Consider the following 18895-nt stretch of genomic DNA (forward strand, 5'->3'; position numbering starts at 1 on the left):
CAAACCTTTAATTGTATTATAATGAATATTATTGTATAATTTTCTATTCCATCATGAATATTTGTTATTTCATGTCAATTCATTTTTACTGACAGTAGCTGGTAATGGATGACAAAGTGCTCCACTTTACTGCAGATGTAATATACATTCAGCACAGATCACCTTACCTCACCTGCCTACACAATGGATAGTTTTATTTCTAACACTGCCATCTAGTGGCCCAAAGAAGACTGACAAGTACAAACAGTGGAATGGGAAACTGATTCATATAATGGTGTAAAAATGAGTTGACAGTGTTGTTATAAAACAGTGCCTCACTAACAATCTTAAAGTGTTATAGAGTGTCAGTGTTCAGTTCAGTGCAGTGCAGCTTAGTCATGTTACAGTTCAGGAAGTAAACCATTTACAGATTAGAAATTCAGATATATAAATGATGAAAGTGAAGTACAGATAACTAAAACACAAATTATACAATTCTAACACATCCCAAGAAAATAGAACACAAATGAATGAATGAGAATAAACATTTTATGAAACTGAAATTCTAACTTGATTAAAAATTAGGTATGCACAATAAATATTGGACCGATAAATTATCAGCCTGACAATAAAATGAATGTATAAATCATGAATGGAGCCAATAATATGAGGCAAATTGCTTTCATTGACTGAATTAACAATGAAGAGTCTGTGAGTTTTAACAGCAAATCTTATTAGAGCTTTGGAATATTAAATCATCTTTGCTCACTACATTTTAGCCTTTATTGCTCTCAGGTATGAATAAACTACAGGTTAGGAGCTTCTTTTTAAAATACAAAAATGGGAAATTATTGGTTATCTTGTTGGTATCGGCCATGAGAAGCAGGTAATTAGTTATAAGTATTGGCTAAAAAATAAATCTGTATCATGCATCACTATTAAATATAACAAAATTGCACTTAATATTGCTGTAGAATGTTTCATTGAAAGTGAAACAACCAGGAAGTAGTAGTGATGTCATTTTATGGACTTACTAGACTGTTCATAAAAAGACTCACTGCCAATAAAATATAAAGTAAGACAACATTCATAAAACAGTGACAAACAGGTGAGAACCAACATGACACAGAATAGGACAGGAAAATGAAAATAAAATGACAGAATAGAAACACTGAATATGTTTGGTATATGTAAAGAAGATTTCTTTCCTGTCTCGTGCGCTCAAAGACAGTCAGGTCAGGAGGGTGGAATTGCGCACGCGCAGCTGAGGGTGATCCTTGGAACGCACGAGCACGCTCTTGGCACGAGCTGTGAACTAGTATCAAGTGTGCAAAAATAAGTTATTTGACGCTTGGTCCCGATTTTCAAAATAAAACTCAGGTTTTAAATTAATACAGAACAACAGTCGATAGTAGAGTCATTTTTCCGCAAAAGTATCCTCAACAATGGACAATTGTTAGCCATATACACGCTTAAAAACAAGGATGCAGAAATGCTCTGTATAGTATACGCTACTCTATCTGATTGGAATGCCAGTAATTTGATACAATTTTCCTTCTTAGTATTCTGGGTTTTATTTTGAAAGGCAGAACCGGAGGCCGTGCATGTAATGCTCGTTACCTTGACGGTAGTGTCGTTACTCAGTAACGCAGCTGTTATTAGGGACAGAGACAGAGGGAACTCGGGTACCGTTATCGCGGCCAGTGGTAGTCCTTTCCCTCCAGTTTAACCGAACAAACCCGGGATACAGAGGGGCGGAAATCATGGGAAATAATCCAGGGCAAATGTGGAACAGCAGTAAGGGAGATTACACCTCATTTACTGGAGTGAAACAGGGAGTATAACCGCTGACGGCAAAACCACAAAACACGTCGGGCTGCTCTTTCTCCATCTCCACCATTTTGGTTGTCAGTGATGGAGCACATCCGGACGCCCAAGGTAACAACACTCTGTTTAAACCCCAGCTCATTCTTGGCTTCGTCTTTGTCTCTTCGCTCTCGCTGTGTTTATTCGTTTATCTTTATTTGGTGACACGCTCCGTCCTTCTACCAGCTCTACCTCCATCCATCTCTCAATCCCATCTCTCTGCCTCCGCTCATGGCACAGTGTTCACCAATGTAAGACACCCCAGGACTGTCGTCTCACTGTTATCACGGGCTAGCCTGCACAAACACGTCCCTTGATGACTTCATGCTAGCAGTAACGCTGCGTGTTGTGTCGCCATGGACTTTAAACCCTTGTGTGTGTTCAGGCTGTAGGACTGCCCCACAGGGAACAATCTGTATGAAGCTAACACCTTGTGTCCGATAATGGACCCAGCCACCGAGCCTGACTATTTATAAACACACCTGCGCATGTGGCTGTTATGATGCTCACGTGCTCCTCCCTCCTGCCTCCACAGGCGTGCAATTATTATTTTATTACTTAAGGAATGTTAATATTCATCATACAGACGAGATATTTTGCCCTCGCACACCTGCCCAATCATGACGTAGCACTGTGCTGGTAACCACCATTTCCTCCTGCCTGCCATCCTGGCACAGGCACACAGGCCTCATATGGACCCCATCCAACTTATTCACTACATCATTATGGCCTGACTGCTTATAAAGGACATACATGGGTTAACAGGGCAGGCAGGGAATGCAAGATCTGTAATGATACATGCATAACAGAGATCCTCATAGGCTCCCACACTTGACAGATGAGGCTAAAACAAAACCATGAGTTATTGAATGACCTTGATTTTCAGACACACTTTGATTTGAGCTCAGTAAACACTGTCATCTGTTGAGTCATGCCAGAGGATATGACAGGCTGTTTTTACACTTAAATAATCTGTGTTGTGTTTATGTGCATGTGTTGGTCAGTGAAGAGAAATGCCATATCTTATCTTCCTAACTGTTCGTCGTGTTTGATCTGCATGTTTTTTCATCACGGATTTCCATTTGCGTGATTCTGGCAGGTGGAAAATGTGCGTCTCCTGGACCGGTCATCGGGCCAGAGAAAGGCCAGCGTTGGGACTCTGTATCTGTCTGCCACACACACCATCTTTGTAGAGAACAACCCGGAGACACGCAAGGAGACATGGGTAAGCTGGAAGTAGGGCCATGAGCACTTCCTATAACACTTCATACATGTCACAGTCTATGTGGATCAATCAATTTATTATATTAATAATATTATTATCATCCATTTTATAGTATTTCTCCTCATCCATCATCATATCACTGATCACATCTCAAATAGCTTCCTCCAAAGTAAATCCTGGCTTTCTTCTTAAATTTGCTGACTCATACCTCAGTCTTGCTCTTGATTGGCTGTTCCTAGAGCAGAGGCTGTCGACCAATACTGCTGCTCCATCTGTAGTGAATGGGCAATCTGATTTAGACACATGTTGACAGTTCTTTACACAACATCCTACAGACATGCAGACAGATTCATAACTGCAAGTAAATGGGAATATGAAGACATGTTGTTACAAAAATATAACCTGAAGAGAAGCATTAGTTTGACAGGTAAACCTGCTGGATATGTTACTGAAACATCCAAATAGTTTCTCCCAGCAAGATGTTAAACATGGTAGTTTGAGTTGTGTGAGTAACAGCTGACTGAAAACGAAGAGATGGGACAAGATCATTTGATCTTTTCATCCTTTGACTATTGAAGGAAGGCTGAATAAAGAATGTAGTATAGCTGCAGGCGACAACAGGCCGCGCTCAGAGAGTGATGTTACTGCCAAAAATGTTCTGAGTCAAATTCAGGAAATGCATTTGTTTATTACTCAGATAGAAAATGAGAGATTATCACTGTATAAAAAGCATCATCGTCGAGTCATTTTTAGACTTTTTAATACAGAAATGTTACATACTATAGCCTTATATTCAGTAAACGTGGAACTAAAGGAGAAGCGCATGAAAGTGAAAGCAGTTGAAGACATAAACCGATCACAGTGGCACACACTGGCCTCAGTGGTAGCCTTTGGCCTTACAGCTTCAATATGACATTGTGCAGCTCCTCCTCGTTTGTGTTATTACATTTGGAGGAGGATGGTAACAGAGTTCTGGGAAGGTGGTTATTTTTTAGATTAAGTTTGAATCAAGCAGAGTGAAATCTCCATCTTTGTATCTTTTAATATAAATCTTCCAAAGAGCTGCTATTATTTCATCATGGAGTGTGTGAGGGCTGAGTTTCAGATACAGGAAGAAAAGATGCCCCCTCTCCTCATGAAGGAGGTGGTGGAGGACACTGCCCCATCCATCTGGACCTGACTAGATAAAACAGGCATCCAGGGGTGACTGCATTTGCAGGAACAAAGAAGACATATTTCAGTTAACTTGTGTCAAACCAAAGCAGCTAATAAAGCAACCGTCTACTTCTTCTTCTTCATTGCATGTGCTAAGAGAAGACGAGGAGCTTCCTCATTAACTGATGTTGACATTCCTTCCTAAATATTTTAGATCACAAGACAGATTACACAATATTGTGACGCGTGTTGATGCTGCTTTTGGTTTTTATTGTGCTGACTTGAGCACTTACAGATAAAAACCTAATTCAGTTAGTTGTTAAGTCATTCACAAAAGGACCTGAGAGACAAAGTAGAGCATGTATATGCATGGATAAAGAATGTCCACAGAGGATAATGAGGCGTGTGTGTGTGTGTCTCAGGTGCTGCACAGTATGGTGAGCAGTGTGGAAAGGCCACCCACCATTCCTGCAGGAAGTCAGCTGGTCCTGCGCTGTAAGGACTTCCGGGTCTTCCAGATCCTCATTCCACAGGAGAGAGACTGTATGGACGTCCACACCTCATTAGTCAGGTTGTCCCGACCAGGTGTGTGTATGTGTGGTTAAGTGTGTGTTGGTGTCATGTCACGTAGCTTTTGCAGTATGTTAAGCTCATTTAAAATACAGATTTAAAGTGAGTCTCCTCTCCTCTCCTCTCCTCTCCTCTCCTCTCCTCTCCTCTCCTCTCCTCTCCTCTCCTCTCCTCTCCTCTCCTCTTTCAGAGAAATACAGTGAGCTGTACTGCCTGTCCTTTAATCCCAGTGTGAACAAAGAGGAGAGAGAAGAGTCATGGAACTTCGTAGACCTCATGGCGGACTACAAGAGGATGGGAGTTCCTAATAACCTGTGGGTCGCCACAGCAGCCAACAGTGAATACAGGGTCAGTCTCATTGTAACTTGTGCATGTGTAAAAATAAGAGTCAGGTATAAAAGTGTTTTTAAGAGGAATTGGAAAACTGGTCAGTCGTTATCTCTTAAATTATTTTTATAGAGTTGGGGGGTCTCAGTATGCTTGATAATAGTGTTAGAGAATGAAGCTACTTCCTACATTACATTTCTGTAATATACTCTATGGTCTGTAGCTAACGTGTTTCTCTTGTTAGTGAGTATGCCCTGTACTGAGGACATTTACAAGGTCATAGATAAGATAGCACAAGCCTCCTGTCAGCCTCACTGACTTTCATCAGCAGCCAACTCCTCTAACATGTGGAGACCATACAGTCAACTTTTAACTCACATTTGATAATATCTGGTCTCAGGGTTTCCCATTTCATAAGACTTTTGCTTTTAGATGGTTTATTACAGAAAGTGCATGAAACCCACGGTCAGTATAATCATACACTCTGTCACTGTTTGACTAATGGATGGAATTATAGTGGAAGTAAAACTTTCAGCCTTTTTGCTGGGGACCCCCTGGAACCTCCTCCAGGACCCCTTGGGGTTCCTGGACCCCACTTTGAGAACCACTTCCATAGAGGAATAGTTAAACATTTTGTAAAATCACCTTTGTTGCTGAGAGTTAGATGAGAAGATCAGTACCACCAAGTATGAGGCTACCCCCAGCAGGTGGCTAGCTTAATTTAGCACAAAAGCTAGATCTACTAGTCCCGGCAAAGAAATATTCCATCATATAACCCCCTGTAAAACACCAGTTTTTACACAGAGAAACACATGTTTTCAGTAGTGAACTTCACAGGTGTTGTAATCAGAACTAGGCTGTTTCCTTCTGTTTGTTTTTTGTTGTGCTAACCCAAGCTAACCAGCTGCTGGCGGTAGCTTTATATTTAGCATACAGACATGAGAGCGTCTCAATCTCCTCATCTAACCCTCTGAAAGACAGAAAGCCATCAGCATGTTTCCCTGGTTTATGTTGAACTTTTTATTTTTTCAATTAAAGTGTTTTCATTGCAGTGACACATACAACAGGTGATTCCACCATCATTTCCTCCTCTCTCCTTCACTAACACACATAAAACATTTAAACAGAGAGGAGAAAGTGATGCTGTTGATGTGTGTTTGGAATGATAGCTTGTAGACTCCTAACATAATAATGTACATGGTTATCAATCCATGTTCTTTGCCATAAGCAGGCAGAGTTGTAGAATTTAATGTTTTTTACAGACTCAAATGAGATTTGTAGAATAAATTAATTTTTGATGAAGTAACACTGTTTTAAGATAAGATTTGGTTACTTTTCCTGACAGAAGTGTTTGCAGTGCATGGTCAGTTCATGGACTGTTGGAAATCTGACGGTAACTTCCGTTGTTAAATATCCTGGTTGTCACAAAGAAAACGTGCCTTTCAAACCCGCCTGCAGGTTTTAGGTCTGTGAGGGTTCAAATAACACAGAAGACTTTGAACCTAGTCAGAAATATCTTCAATAGTCAAAGCTTATCAAGAAAATATGTACAGATGCATTACCTTACTCAGAGGCCTGTCACTTGGTGCTGGTGATTGTAGTAAATATATCAGGAAGAAAACATTAAGCAGCAGACAGACCATTGTAAGAATGTCTAGTAATCTTTATCAATGAATACATTTGTCAGTGTTCTGTATTTTGGTCTTGGTCTGGCGATATTATCAGTCAACATTGGCCCATCACAGATTGATTGTATGTACGTACAGTATATGTTATAATAACAATAATTATATTAATAATATTGATAATAATAATAACTTTATTTAAAGAGCACCTTTAAAAACAGAGTTTAAAAAGTTCTTTGACAGATAAAGCAAACAGCAGGACACTCAGGATAAAAAGTCAAGCCAAACACGAGGAAGCCGAGATTATTTTAAAACAAGAAGGCAAAAAAAAAAGTAAACTGTTGGTAGGATGCTAGTGTTGAGTCTTTTCATAGGATTTATTGACAGTAGAGCCAAACCAGTGATCGATTTTTGTGGCCAATGCTGATATAATGCGAAAAAGATTCTTGGGGTAATTTATGATTATTAAATTCCCAGTGAAGTTTACTGTTAATGTGCACTGATGTAATTTTAGACAATAAAGTTTATTGTTAAACTTTAAAATATCCGGCCTCTGTTACATCGGCCGATATATCACTATGGACATTTTTTTTTTTTTTTTAAACTCTTTATTTATTTTGCTTTTTTGTTTTACATAAACAAGAGTCATTGCACAACAATGCAATTCACCAAAATGATAGAACATGAAGAAAAGAAAAAGAAAAAAAAACAAACAAAAAAAACAGAGTAAAGTAAAAAAGTAACAAGTGGATGTGGGGCACACCCCTCTGGTTGCAGCTTTCATCGCTGTCCATTACATCTGCTGCATATTAGATTCTTCTTTTTTCGTATACACAAACCATTTCTGCCACCTTTGGTCCAAGGTCCCTGCTTTCATTCTGAGACAGTAAGTCAGTCTTTCCATCAAGTAAATCTCCTCAACAATATCCAGCCACTGCCCTGGACTTGGAGGGTCACTTTTCAACCAGTTTCTTGTTATGGCCTTCTTACATGCCAAGATCAATATTTTGAAAAGATACAGGTCCTTCTTTTGAATAGTATCTTCTGGAGACAAACCCAGATACAGAGTTCGGGGGTCTCTGGGTATCCTGTAAGAAAAAATCTTTTCCAGAATCTGAACCACTCTGTCCCAGAACCCCTGCAGTTTTACACAAGACCAAAAAACATGTGTGTGATCGGCACTCAACTGCCCACATTTCCTCCAACATTGCTGCTGTTCACCTATTTGTTTATTTTTGATGTGTGGTGTGATGAAAAAGCGAATTAAATTTTTCCATCCAAACTCCCTCCATCTTTTAGAGCTGGTGGAGGTTTGTTGAGTTCTGCACATAGAATGCCAATCAGTGTCAGACAGTTTAATGTTCAATTCTCGTTCCCATTTAGATTTCACATATAGTGAGTTCCTTCCATTTTGTTTCTGTAGACCTCTATATAGCTTAGAAACAATCTTAACAGGCGTACATTTATATGCATTAGTGAATACTTCAATCACTTTGTTTTCTTCTGTAGAAACTCCTCTTTTGATTACTGTCTCATAGAAATGTCTTAGCTGTAAATATCTAAACAGGTCACCATTTTCTAAACCAAATTCTCTTTTGAGTTTTTCAAAAGTTTTGAAAGTTTTTCCCTCTAGGAATCGCTGTAATCCCCTTATCTCTCCACCTTGCAAATGTGATGTCAGTTACAGCGGGACTAAACAGAGATGTTTGTGAAGGCCAAATTAAAAGTTTACTGTCTCCTTCTAGTTTATACTTTTTAACTATCTCATACCAGTTTTTAAAAGCATTCTCCAAGATTAGATTTCCTCCCTTGTGGTCTGTGTGTTGTTTTCCACCTAATCTGGTTTGCGGTGGAGAATCAACCAAGTTCAGTTCAATGTGCTTCCACCTAGCTTGGTACTCGGGAGAGCACCAATAGACAAAATATCTCATCTGGGCAGCATAATAGTATTCCTTTAGGTTTGGTACTGCAAGGCCGCCATGTTCTTTGTGGACTCTCTATGGACATTTTTTACTTCCTAAGATTGGCATCGGTATAGGCTTAAAAAATTGAGTACTGGTTTGGCTCTATTGTTAATAACTCCTAATGAAATGACCCAAATCAACCATGTATTGAGATCCTACCAACAGTTAATGTATGTGCTAAAAAAAGCCTTGTATATAAAATTCCTCTGTGTCTTAGACCTCCATTATTGTATCACAAACAAACCAGTGAGCCACAGTGTCATACTGAGTGACATGTTTCTTGTCAGCTTTATTCTTATACTAGATTTTACTCTCTTCTGCTTTGCCACCCCACATACAGGCTAGACAGGAACTCAAAAGAACATTTTTGTTAACTGTGAACTCATGTGTATGTTAACATGTGTGTGCCCTCTCCAGGTGTGTGAAACGTACCCCTCAGAGGTGTTCGTTCCAAAGTCGGCCACGCCTCCCATCATTGTGGGCAGCTCAAGGTTCAGGAGTCGAGGACGGTTTCCTGCTCTGTCCTACTTCCACCAGGACACACTGGTCAGTGTGACACACACGCTCACACATAGAGGAACTATTACATGAATAAATGTTTCTCAAGAGATCGGACTGTGAACTTACCCTTTAAATAAGAGTTGAAGAGTCAACATTATCCACATAATCTAAATCATATGGTGGAAATAAATGAATGCAAAGAGAGGATCTTAGCAAGATATGATGATGATGGTGCTGATGATGGTGCTGATGATGGTGATGATGGTGGTGAAGATGATGATGGTGATGATGGTGATGATGATGATGATGGTGATGGTGATGATGGTGATGGTGATGATGATGATTATGGTGATGATGGTGGTGATGATGGTGATGATGATGATAATGTCGATGATGGTGATGGTGATGATGGTGATGGTGATGATGATGGTGATGATGATGATGATGGTGATGGTGATGATGACTGATTGATACAGGCAGCAGTGTGCCGGTGTAGTCAGCCACTGTCAGGCTTCAGTGGACGCTGTCAGGAGGATGAGATGATGCTGCAGTCTGTGATGAAGTCCAACCCTGGCAGTGACTACATCTATGTGGTGGACACCCGGCCCAAGGTAACACACACATGTTCACATACACACACACACACACCTTGGTGACCATGACTCGGTGGTTCATCCCAACCTCTGCAGTCTGTCTGTGTCCTTAGGCAAGATACTAAACCTCAACTTGCTTGTGTGTATGAATGGTTATTGCTCCTGATGAGCAGGTAGCCTCTGTCACCAACCAGTGTATGAATGTGTGTGTGAATGGCTGAATGCTGACTTGTGTTGTAAGCTGCTTCAGCATTACTATATAAATGAAGTCCATTTACAATTTACTCACACCCTCCCCTTGGCACAGTGAAAAATACCAATATGCAATGAGCTATACAATTCTGTGTGTGTGTGTCTCCAGCTGAATGCCATGGCGAATAGGGCGGCAGGTAAAGGCTACGAGAACGAGGACCACTACACCAACATCAAGCTGCAGTTCATTGGCATTGAAAACATTCACGTAATGAGGAGCAGTCAGCAGAAAATCATTGACGGTAAGAAGAAGTGTGTGTGTGTGTGTGTGTGTGTGTGTGTGTGTGTGTGTGTGTGTGTGTGTGTGTGTGTGTGTGTTTGTTTGTAAACCTTGAGTGTCCCTTTCTCTCTTCCATGCAGTGGGCGAGATGAGATCTCCGTCCATGACTGACTTCCTGTGGGGTCTGGAGAACTCTGGTTGGCTCAAACACATTAAAGCCATACTGGATGCTGGGGTCTTCATATCCAGGGTGTGTACACACACACACGCACACACACACACACACACACAGGCAGGCACTAGGGATGTAATGATTTTCAAAGTTTCCAGATTACGATGCATTAAATGATTTCACTATATTTGCTCTGAGGATAAATAAATCACATGGACTGTTTTTAGAGATTGTATTTGATGCTGTCCCCACAACATTTCTTTGTTGGCTTTAGTTTTTAACAGTTGCTGCCTTTTCAAACAAGAAGTAGGTCTAATATAGTAACTAAATAATACAGAACAAAAGTTTTAGTAAGCTCTTCTAGACTTTCTAAATTTTATTGAGCCTAATGGAGCAAATCTTACAGTAAAATGAATAATTTTGCGGAGGGTTGTGAGGCTCAAAAATAATTATCCACCTTTTTAGACGTGTCTTTCACAATGTTAGCTTATGGAAAAAAGTATTGTTGGGCGCAGTGCATCACGTGACGATGTAATAATTACATGGTTTGGCCACTACCAAAAGTGGCTTCACAGCCATTCAAGTGGAATTCGGATTTTATCATCCTGGGCGGGTCTCAATTTACCTGGGCGGGCTGTCCAAGTAGAGCCTATGTATGGGTGACACTGTGTTTAATTCTCCTCACTGAACAACCATTGTTCTTTGGAAAATAATGTACCTTAATTCCCTTTTTTGGAGAGTGAAAACAGAAACACTCTGAGCTGCTGAGCCTTCACATTTACAAAACCATGATGTTTTAGATTGCGTTTAATAGTGACATTGGTAAATTGCTGCTTCCCTAAGATGGACACAAACACTCTTGATGGGTTAATAATAAAACCCATGAGTAAATACAGCAAAGAAGCTGAGATGTTTTCAGCCTAATCACTTTTGGAGGTACACAAAACCAACTGTATGCCTCATGTCAGTAGTGTTATGGAAGTATTCACAAATGACAGATGAAAAGCCAATAAAAATGACACATGCAGCATTTTGATACAAACACAGTGGCAACACTGTTGTATATTTACCATAAACAAGTGGGACAATCATTGAAAGGATCAGCTGGTCATTATCACATCAACTGTACCTGCACCTGCAGGATGTTTTTACAAAATTCTGTGTGTACATTTAGCACTGGATGCTTTCTCATCGGGGAAGTTGAGGTTCATTAGTGGGCACCACGCTTGACCTCATTATCAGCGGAATAGGTTCTGTAACTGAAAGAAGTAATCTGAGCCAAATTAAAAATGGAGCCTGAATGTGAATTTGTCATGTGTTTGTACAAAACACCCTGCGTGCTGTCTCACTCAGTTCATCGACTGCAGGATAGAACCTTCCAGTGGAACTTATTTTCAGGCATTGATACTTTTATTCCAAACACTTTTCTATTGTTTGTGTTCCAATTGTAATATGACAATTGTTTCCCTAAAACCTGGATATCTTTAGTGAGATGTCATTGTTTTGGTCATTGTTATGTTTATTGACAGGGCCCAGGGCTGACAGTAACTCCCTCTGTGTCTCTCTCTTTCCAGGCAGTTGCTGATGAAGGCATCAGTGTGTTGGTTCACTGTTCAGACGGCTGGGACAGGACGGCCCAGGCCTGCTCTGTCGCCAGTATACTGTTAGACCCATTCTACAGAACCATCAAAGGAGTCATGGTAACACACAAGCCTGATGATCCCTCGTTCTTATTCTGAGACTTTCTCGCTTCTTATCTAATCCTCTTCTTCCTCTCTACTCTTTCTCCTCCCTTCCTCTCCTTGCTTGTTGTATTGCCCTACTTCCTATTTCCTCTTCCTCTCCTCTCCCCTAGGTGCTGATAGAGAGAGACTGGGTTTCCTTTGGACACAAGTTCTCCCACAGGTCAGTAGCTTGGTCTGACTTCAACAGTGTCTGCAGAGCAATATCATTACAATCATTCTGAGTGTTTTGTAAGATAGGCCAACCATTATTCTCCAACAGCTGAACCCAGTGGTTCCTTATTTTGCATGCATGTTTGCATTTTATGATGAAATTTGAAAGGAAATATGGAAATAAAACATGAGTTAGCCAGTTAAAATCATATTTTACAAACTACAATGAAAAAGTTCCAGGCAGCGGATTAATAGAAGTTGGATTTCCCTTTTGGTTCGTTTGGTCTCTGTAGATGAAGTGAGTGTGTGACAGGCAGAGAGGCAGAGAAAATAGAAGGCAGAGATAATAGAAGACAGAAAAATAGGTTTTAGGTCAACAAATTTGGGTCAGTATGAAAATCCATTCCTATGTTTTTCCTAACTGACTGAGTTCCCTTTCTCCACAACTTAATGTGGAGAAAAGTTATAAAAGTATAAAATGTGTTTTTCAAACTAATCTATCTATGAATTTGTACAATCTCTACTGCTCTTTAGTTGCTTTTTTGCACTGATGCTGTCTTACCCACATCTTTAGAACTGAGAGTGCTGATTTCTGGCATACATGTTGTATCTCCTGTCCTTTCAAAATTGAATAAATAATTGCGTAATTGGTTTTCTAAAGAGTGTGTGGTGTGATGGACAGTTAAGACAGAGCTGTGTCCCTGCAGATACGCTCACCTGGACGGAGATCCTAAAGAGGTGTCTCCCGTCATTGATCAGTTCCTGGAGTGTGTGTGGCAGCTGTCTGAGCAGTTCCCCTGTGCCTTTGAGTTCAACGAGCGCTTCCTCATCGCCATACACACACACGTCTACTCCTGCCATTTTGGGAACTTCCTGGGCAACTGCCAGAAGGAGCGCAGGGATATGAGGTGGGACTCACACATACAGTAGACACACTGGATGGTCTGAAGAGACTTGTTAAATCTGTGTAATCAGAAATAAGTACGCTAAGTATAGATTCATGAGTGTGTTTATTATAATTATTATAACTATTATTAAAATATTGTGTGTCTTTGATGTACACAGACACACACTCAAGCTGACACATGCACATATGCACCTTACTGCCACTGATAATGTGTCTAAATAGTCAGATATTTACAGAACTGCTGGTTTTATTTCCACTCCAACACTGTTAAACTTCAGTGGTCTGGTTTTGTTTAGCTCAGCAGCTAACTTATGCTGCTCTTTTGTGGTTTGTAAAAATTGTCGCAGTTTATAACCATAAAAGATCAAAATTTATAACTTTCCAGTCCCACTGAAGTTCAATTCGGATGGTACAGAAAATAGCAGCGTGTGACTTTCTTAATGACGTAGGACAGTAACATTCATATAATCAATTCATTTAGGCTTCACGGTTGTCCTGTCCTGAGTCAACTTCTGCAGCTAAAGAGAAGATGATAGGGTGCTGAACTGCACCGTGTTAAATACTGAATATGTATTCACATAAAAATATTCCCAGACTCTGTTACAGATTTACATTTAAGTTTTAGCTGTCGGCTTTAGTACCGCAGAGCTGTCCATCATGTTGTTATAGTGAATACACTGAGAAGCACAATCACCTAAACGTGTGGATGATTTCAGTTTGGCAGACGAGAAAGTGTTTAAAGAATACATATGTGGAAAAGCAGCATGAGTCTCTCCAGACTCTTTTGTAATCCCAGTGCAGCTTCATACAGATGTTGACTATTTGTGGGTTGGTGTGTGTGTTGTCTGACTACAGGCTTCGTGAGCGGAGTCATTCTGTGTGGCCTCAGCTGTGGAAAGACAGAGCTGAGTACACCAACCCTCTGTACAAGGCCGAGATGAGCCAGACTCAGGGGGTCCTGAGACCCAACACCACCCCTTACTGCTTCAAGTGAGTTACTGCAGCATACACACCTACTGACACCACATTACTGTGCTGTGCCACGGACTGCTAAAGCTATTCATGAGTGTATGATAAATATGTAGTGGTACATATGTAAAATCATAAAATTTGTGTTGAGTCATGTCGTTTGACCGTTGAAAGGACAAAATAAACAATGCCTTTCTAAAATACAGTAAGAATATGTGACTAATATATTAATGTAATATATGTCTGGATTATATTATATTACAATTATTAATATATTATATTATTACTGTATATTATATTATATTACATTACTCCAGACAGCATTGCATGGATTCATACAGCAGAAATCCTTGTTCTTTCCTTTCCTCCATATCAAAACAGGATATGTTCCTGCTCTTTGTCCCTCAGACTTAATCTACAAGAAATAAAAATAAAAAAGTAAAATTCCTTGCCTCTCTCCTTGTCTTCAGAATGTGGAAGGGTCTCTACAACCACGTGGAGAAATCATCGCCTCCTCGCCAGTCACCTGCCGACTTCCTGTCTGCCGTGAGGGAGGAATCCCAGCAGTTGGAGGAGGAGCTGACCAATCACCAGGAGGTACCACCAGGAGGAACCGCCCACCACCACCACCCGGGCTCCAGACAAGGCATACAACACACAAAGACACCTCCTGTTCCGACACCACCGTCAACCCAATTCAACATCCATCTCTCCAAACAATCCGACAATCTCTCAGAGTTTTATAAATCTAATGTCTCTGGCCCTCATCCGAACAAAAAAATACAACTGTAAACAGCACACAGTACATGAAGACTAGCAGTGAATTAGGACTGTAAACAGAAAATCAGGCAGCACTATGTTTTCCTCATCCTGCAGGATTTGGAGGTGTTGAAGTTAAAATTTCCCAGTTTCCAACTGGAATTCTCCAAATGTAGTTGAAAACGTAAATAACATACATCTAATATACATACAGTACAACACTGCCTGAGGTGTGACAGTATTTCACAAATCTGAGGACAATAAATCTGCTTTATGCAACCAATGTCAAATGAAAACAACTGTTTACAGTAATACTGTGGGTTTGTAAGATTATTCGGATGACATCTCTGGCTTCTTGTTCAGGGAACACTTGTCTTGCTTACTGTTAATTCACTTGTGTGTTTAAGGTTCAGAGTGCAGCAGAAGGCTGTTTTCACATTCCTCTTTCTTTGTGTGCAACACGAGTTAAACACATGTATGTATGAGCCAGATTTGCGACCTCACAACTAGTTTGCAACTTTGCAGCCTGAAGTGCACATCGACTGAGAATGGAGGATTAGGAGACATCTTCAATCCTGCAGTTTAACCTCTGAAATATTTGCATATTCATAGATTCTAAATGTATTGATTAGGGAGAAGGCGGATGTCATTTTAGGAATATTCAGCTCATAAGTTTCACATTTTACTGGAAAAAACAAATCAGAAACAAATTTTATTTTATATTTATTTTATCTCATTGTATTCCCAAAGATAGGCAGTCGAATGCTGCAAATCATGCAGGATTTTTTAGAATAGATGACTAATCAAATGTATGTAAAGGTGCAATATGTAGGAACTGGCTACCTGTCAAATTCATACTCAAAACAAAGAGGGCAGGATATCCTCATAGAAACCACTAACTGCTGCTAACTGTAGCTGTTAACTGTAGCTGCTATTAGCAAGTTAGCTAAGGTAGCTGTGCAGCTAGTCCGGACCAGGGGAGTGTTGGTGTTCACATTGCAAGCACAGGAGCTTTGGACCCGTAGAGGCCAAGGCTAACTGTTTAGCATTCTAACTAGGAGATCATAAAACTGTTGTTTCTTCACATTCAGTTGATACGCGTATGTTTTAGTACATTTTTGAATGATTCAACTAAATTCTTACATAATGCCCCTTTAATATTTGTGGCTCCTCATTGGAGAATAATAAACCAAAGCCTGACATCCTCAGTCAGGGTAGAACAGCTAAGTGTCAGATACTGGTGTGTGTGTACAGTGTGTCCAACTGAAGTCCAGCCATCCACATTCCCCTCGTAGCCTGCTCAGCATACACAGTGAGAAAAGAGTTTATTAACGCTGCTGATAAATGACTGGACGACGTCTCAGCTAATTAAAGAAAGTGTATGTGTTTGTTCTGTCTGTCCACAGAGGATAGCAGCCCTGACAGGACAGCCAATCACGTGGGAGAAGATCACGGTTCCGAGGAGGAGGACTAGTCACCTGCGGCAGAGACACTGCGGGCCGGACCCGCCCACCACTTACACAGACCCAATCACCAGCCCTGCACAGGACAACAGTCACGCACTCTCCTCTGTAGCAGCCAATCACAAGGCTCAGACCAAGGACCCCGCCCTTACCCTGCCTCTAGGCCCGCACAGCCATCTGAAGAGTCAAGACCCTGATGACCTCTCCACCTGCAGCGACCTGGAGTCAGGCGTGGCTGACCTCAGCAGTCGCTCGTCCAGCGGCGGGGACGACAGAAAGGACCCGGACTCAGATGAGACTGTCTTTACTACCGCCTGACTGGAAAAAGGGAAAGCTGCCCTTTAGCTGTAAGGTGAGAGAGGAAATCACATCGTCTTAAAGTAGATCCCCAAAATATTTATTGAAACAGCTGCAGAGGAGCAGAGAACGACTGTGATGGCTGCTGACTGACAGAAAGGTAGAGGGATTTTATGTTTTGTTTTCTAGTGGTCTAAAGGGAGATACCTCAATGGCTGGTTAACAGTGCAGCTTTTAGATGAAGGCACTGAAAGACACCATTTTAGTGTTTTCATTTGACTGTTTTTTAATTTCATATTTTGTTGCAGCAGGCCAGATAGGCTCATTTTTTATACAGGGATGTTTTTAGGTAGGCTCAATTACTGTCATTTGTACACACTGTTACTGCTGTGAGATGGACAAATGTTAATGAAACCAGCCTGGTGATGTGTGCCACAGGCTTGATGAGGGGAGTGAAACAATCTGATGAAACACTTGTAGATTTTCAGATGGAACAAACACACTCAGTCCATGTTTATCATGTCAGATACCTTTCTACACAGTGGAAGATTTTCTGAATCATTCATTTACAACCAGTCTTCCTTCTTCAGTGTAAATTAATATGCATAATAGTACTAGTAGTAATAGTATCTTGTCCGAGGTACTTCTTTGTCGGGCCAGCAGATATCTTAACTTTAAGGAACAACCCCCCCCCCCCCATTATTATTATTATTATTATTATTATTATTATTATTATTATGATAATTTCTTCTAACTTGTCCTGGACTCCTCAAAAACCACATCACTCCTTTAAACAGAAATCAGCCACTAGGGGTCAGTATTTAGGTTTGAACAGTTTGAATGTAACATAGCAGTTCAGATTAGAGCCCAGAGAGTTCAGTAATGATAATGTGGATTCTCCAAAAGGCTCTTTTAAAGAATACAAGATACACTCTCAGCTATAAAAGTATGAGAGGAAGAGAAAAGATTGTCAGGCCGACCCAGTTCAAGCATTTGGTTATTAGATCAGATTATGAGGAGCAGGAATCAAAATGTGAAAAAAATATTTATGTTTACAACAAATGCTGCAATACAGCATTTTTCTTTTGTCTGTGTGCAATATATCATTTTAAAGCCATTTATTTTTTGTTATGTTTGACTCTACTGTATAACGTTCAGTAAGGACCTGATGTCCACACAGATGTAAAAATACCAACTGAATTGTTCAGATGAGAAAGTGTTTATCATGAAATCCAGTGAAGTTAATGTTGAATATCAGTATATACACTATGTTTGACTGACGTCCGCTTTAAGAACTTGAGAGTTTATAGCTTGTGTCCTTCCAGGTGATCTGTAACTTTTGACATTCCCACTTCGATGAATTACCAACAGCAAGAACAAGTGTCTCAGTTTGTTTCATGGTCTCTACACTGTCCAGAGGGGTCTCTCTGTGTGGAAGTACATTGTGATGTTGGTGTATTTAAAGCTGACAGTGAGCACCTCCTGTGGCTCCTTGTACTACTCCTTGAATGTGTGTGGACAGAAACACGCACTGACTGAGTCGTGCATCTTAAAGCTACCAACCGTTGGTGTGTTCACTGCTGAGTAGCCTGTGGGACTGAACAAAGAATGTGACCAAATATTTGAGCACATACTGTCATGTAGCCCAATTTTTAAACACTGATTTTAAAAACAATGTCTTGGAAAACACGTATACTCGTACATTCATACGACCAAGTCAAGAAAAAAAGAAAAAAGGTTTTGCCCTTTTTCCATGTTGGTAGATTTGGAAAAGTTCTCGTATTTGCAGCTGTCGAGCAGTGTGGCAGATGGAAGAAGGCAACAGAAGAGCATGATAAATGTCACCATGCTGCTTGCTGTGTGTCACAACACTGACTGAATCTAAGGAGTAAAAGTCCCAGGTTCTCCTCTCCCTCTCAACTTGTACATTTCACCATAGCCTGTGGTGTGTGTATACGTGTCCTGTATCCATTGATGTGAATGATGTATCAATAAATGCACTGTTAAAGGGAAGGATCTGCAGCATACTGAGTCTGACATATTCTTCAACATGACGTATGAAAGGCAGTTTGAATTGTTTGAACATCGTGACATTGAGAATTCTTCCTTTATTGGTTCAGATCAGTGCAAGCAATATGAGAAGGGGCCGACAGTGA

At 40.4% G+C, this 18895-nt stretch overlaps 1 protein-coding gene across 2 annotated transcripts; it reads left to right on the plus strand.

Annotated features, from left to right (window-relative positions):
- Positions 1-1674: 1674 nt before the first annotated feature.
- mtmr7b (myotubularin related protein 7b) lies at positions 1675-18764 on the plus strand. Of its 2 annotated transcripts, none has more exons than XM_073476246.1 (14): positions 1675-1917; positions 2945-3070; positions 4648-4810; positions 4986-5143; positions 9129-9257; positions 9689-9823; positions 10167-10299; positions 10418-10527; positions 12024-12149; positions 12305-12354; positions 13052-13252; positions 14107-14241; positions 14691-14817; positions 16386-18764. In XM_073476246.1, the coding sequence occupies exons 1-14, from the start codon at positions 1894-1896 to the stop codon at positions 16758-16760; spliced, it is 1992 nt and encodes a 663-aa protein (XP_073332347.1). In that variant the 5' UTR covers positions 1675-1893; the 3' UTR covers positions 16761-18764. The 2 variants fall into 2 exon arrangements, with proteins under 2 accessions (XP_073332347.1, XP_073332356.1); XM_073476255.1 differs by having other exon boundaries at positions 14691-14866; positions 16386-16537.
- The last annotated feature ends 131 nt before the right edge of the window (positions 18765-18895 follow it).

The sequence above is a fragment of the Pagrus major genome, chromosome 1, assembly GCF_040436345.1.
Source record: "Pagrus major chromosome 1, Pma_NU_1.0".
In the NCBI taxonomy this organism is placed as follows: Eukaryota; Metazoa; Chordata; class Actinopteri; order Spariformes; family Sparidae; genus Pagrus; species Pagrus major.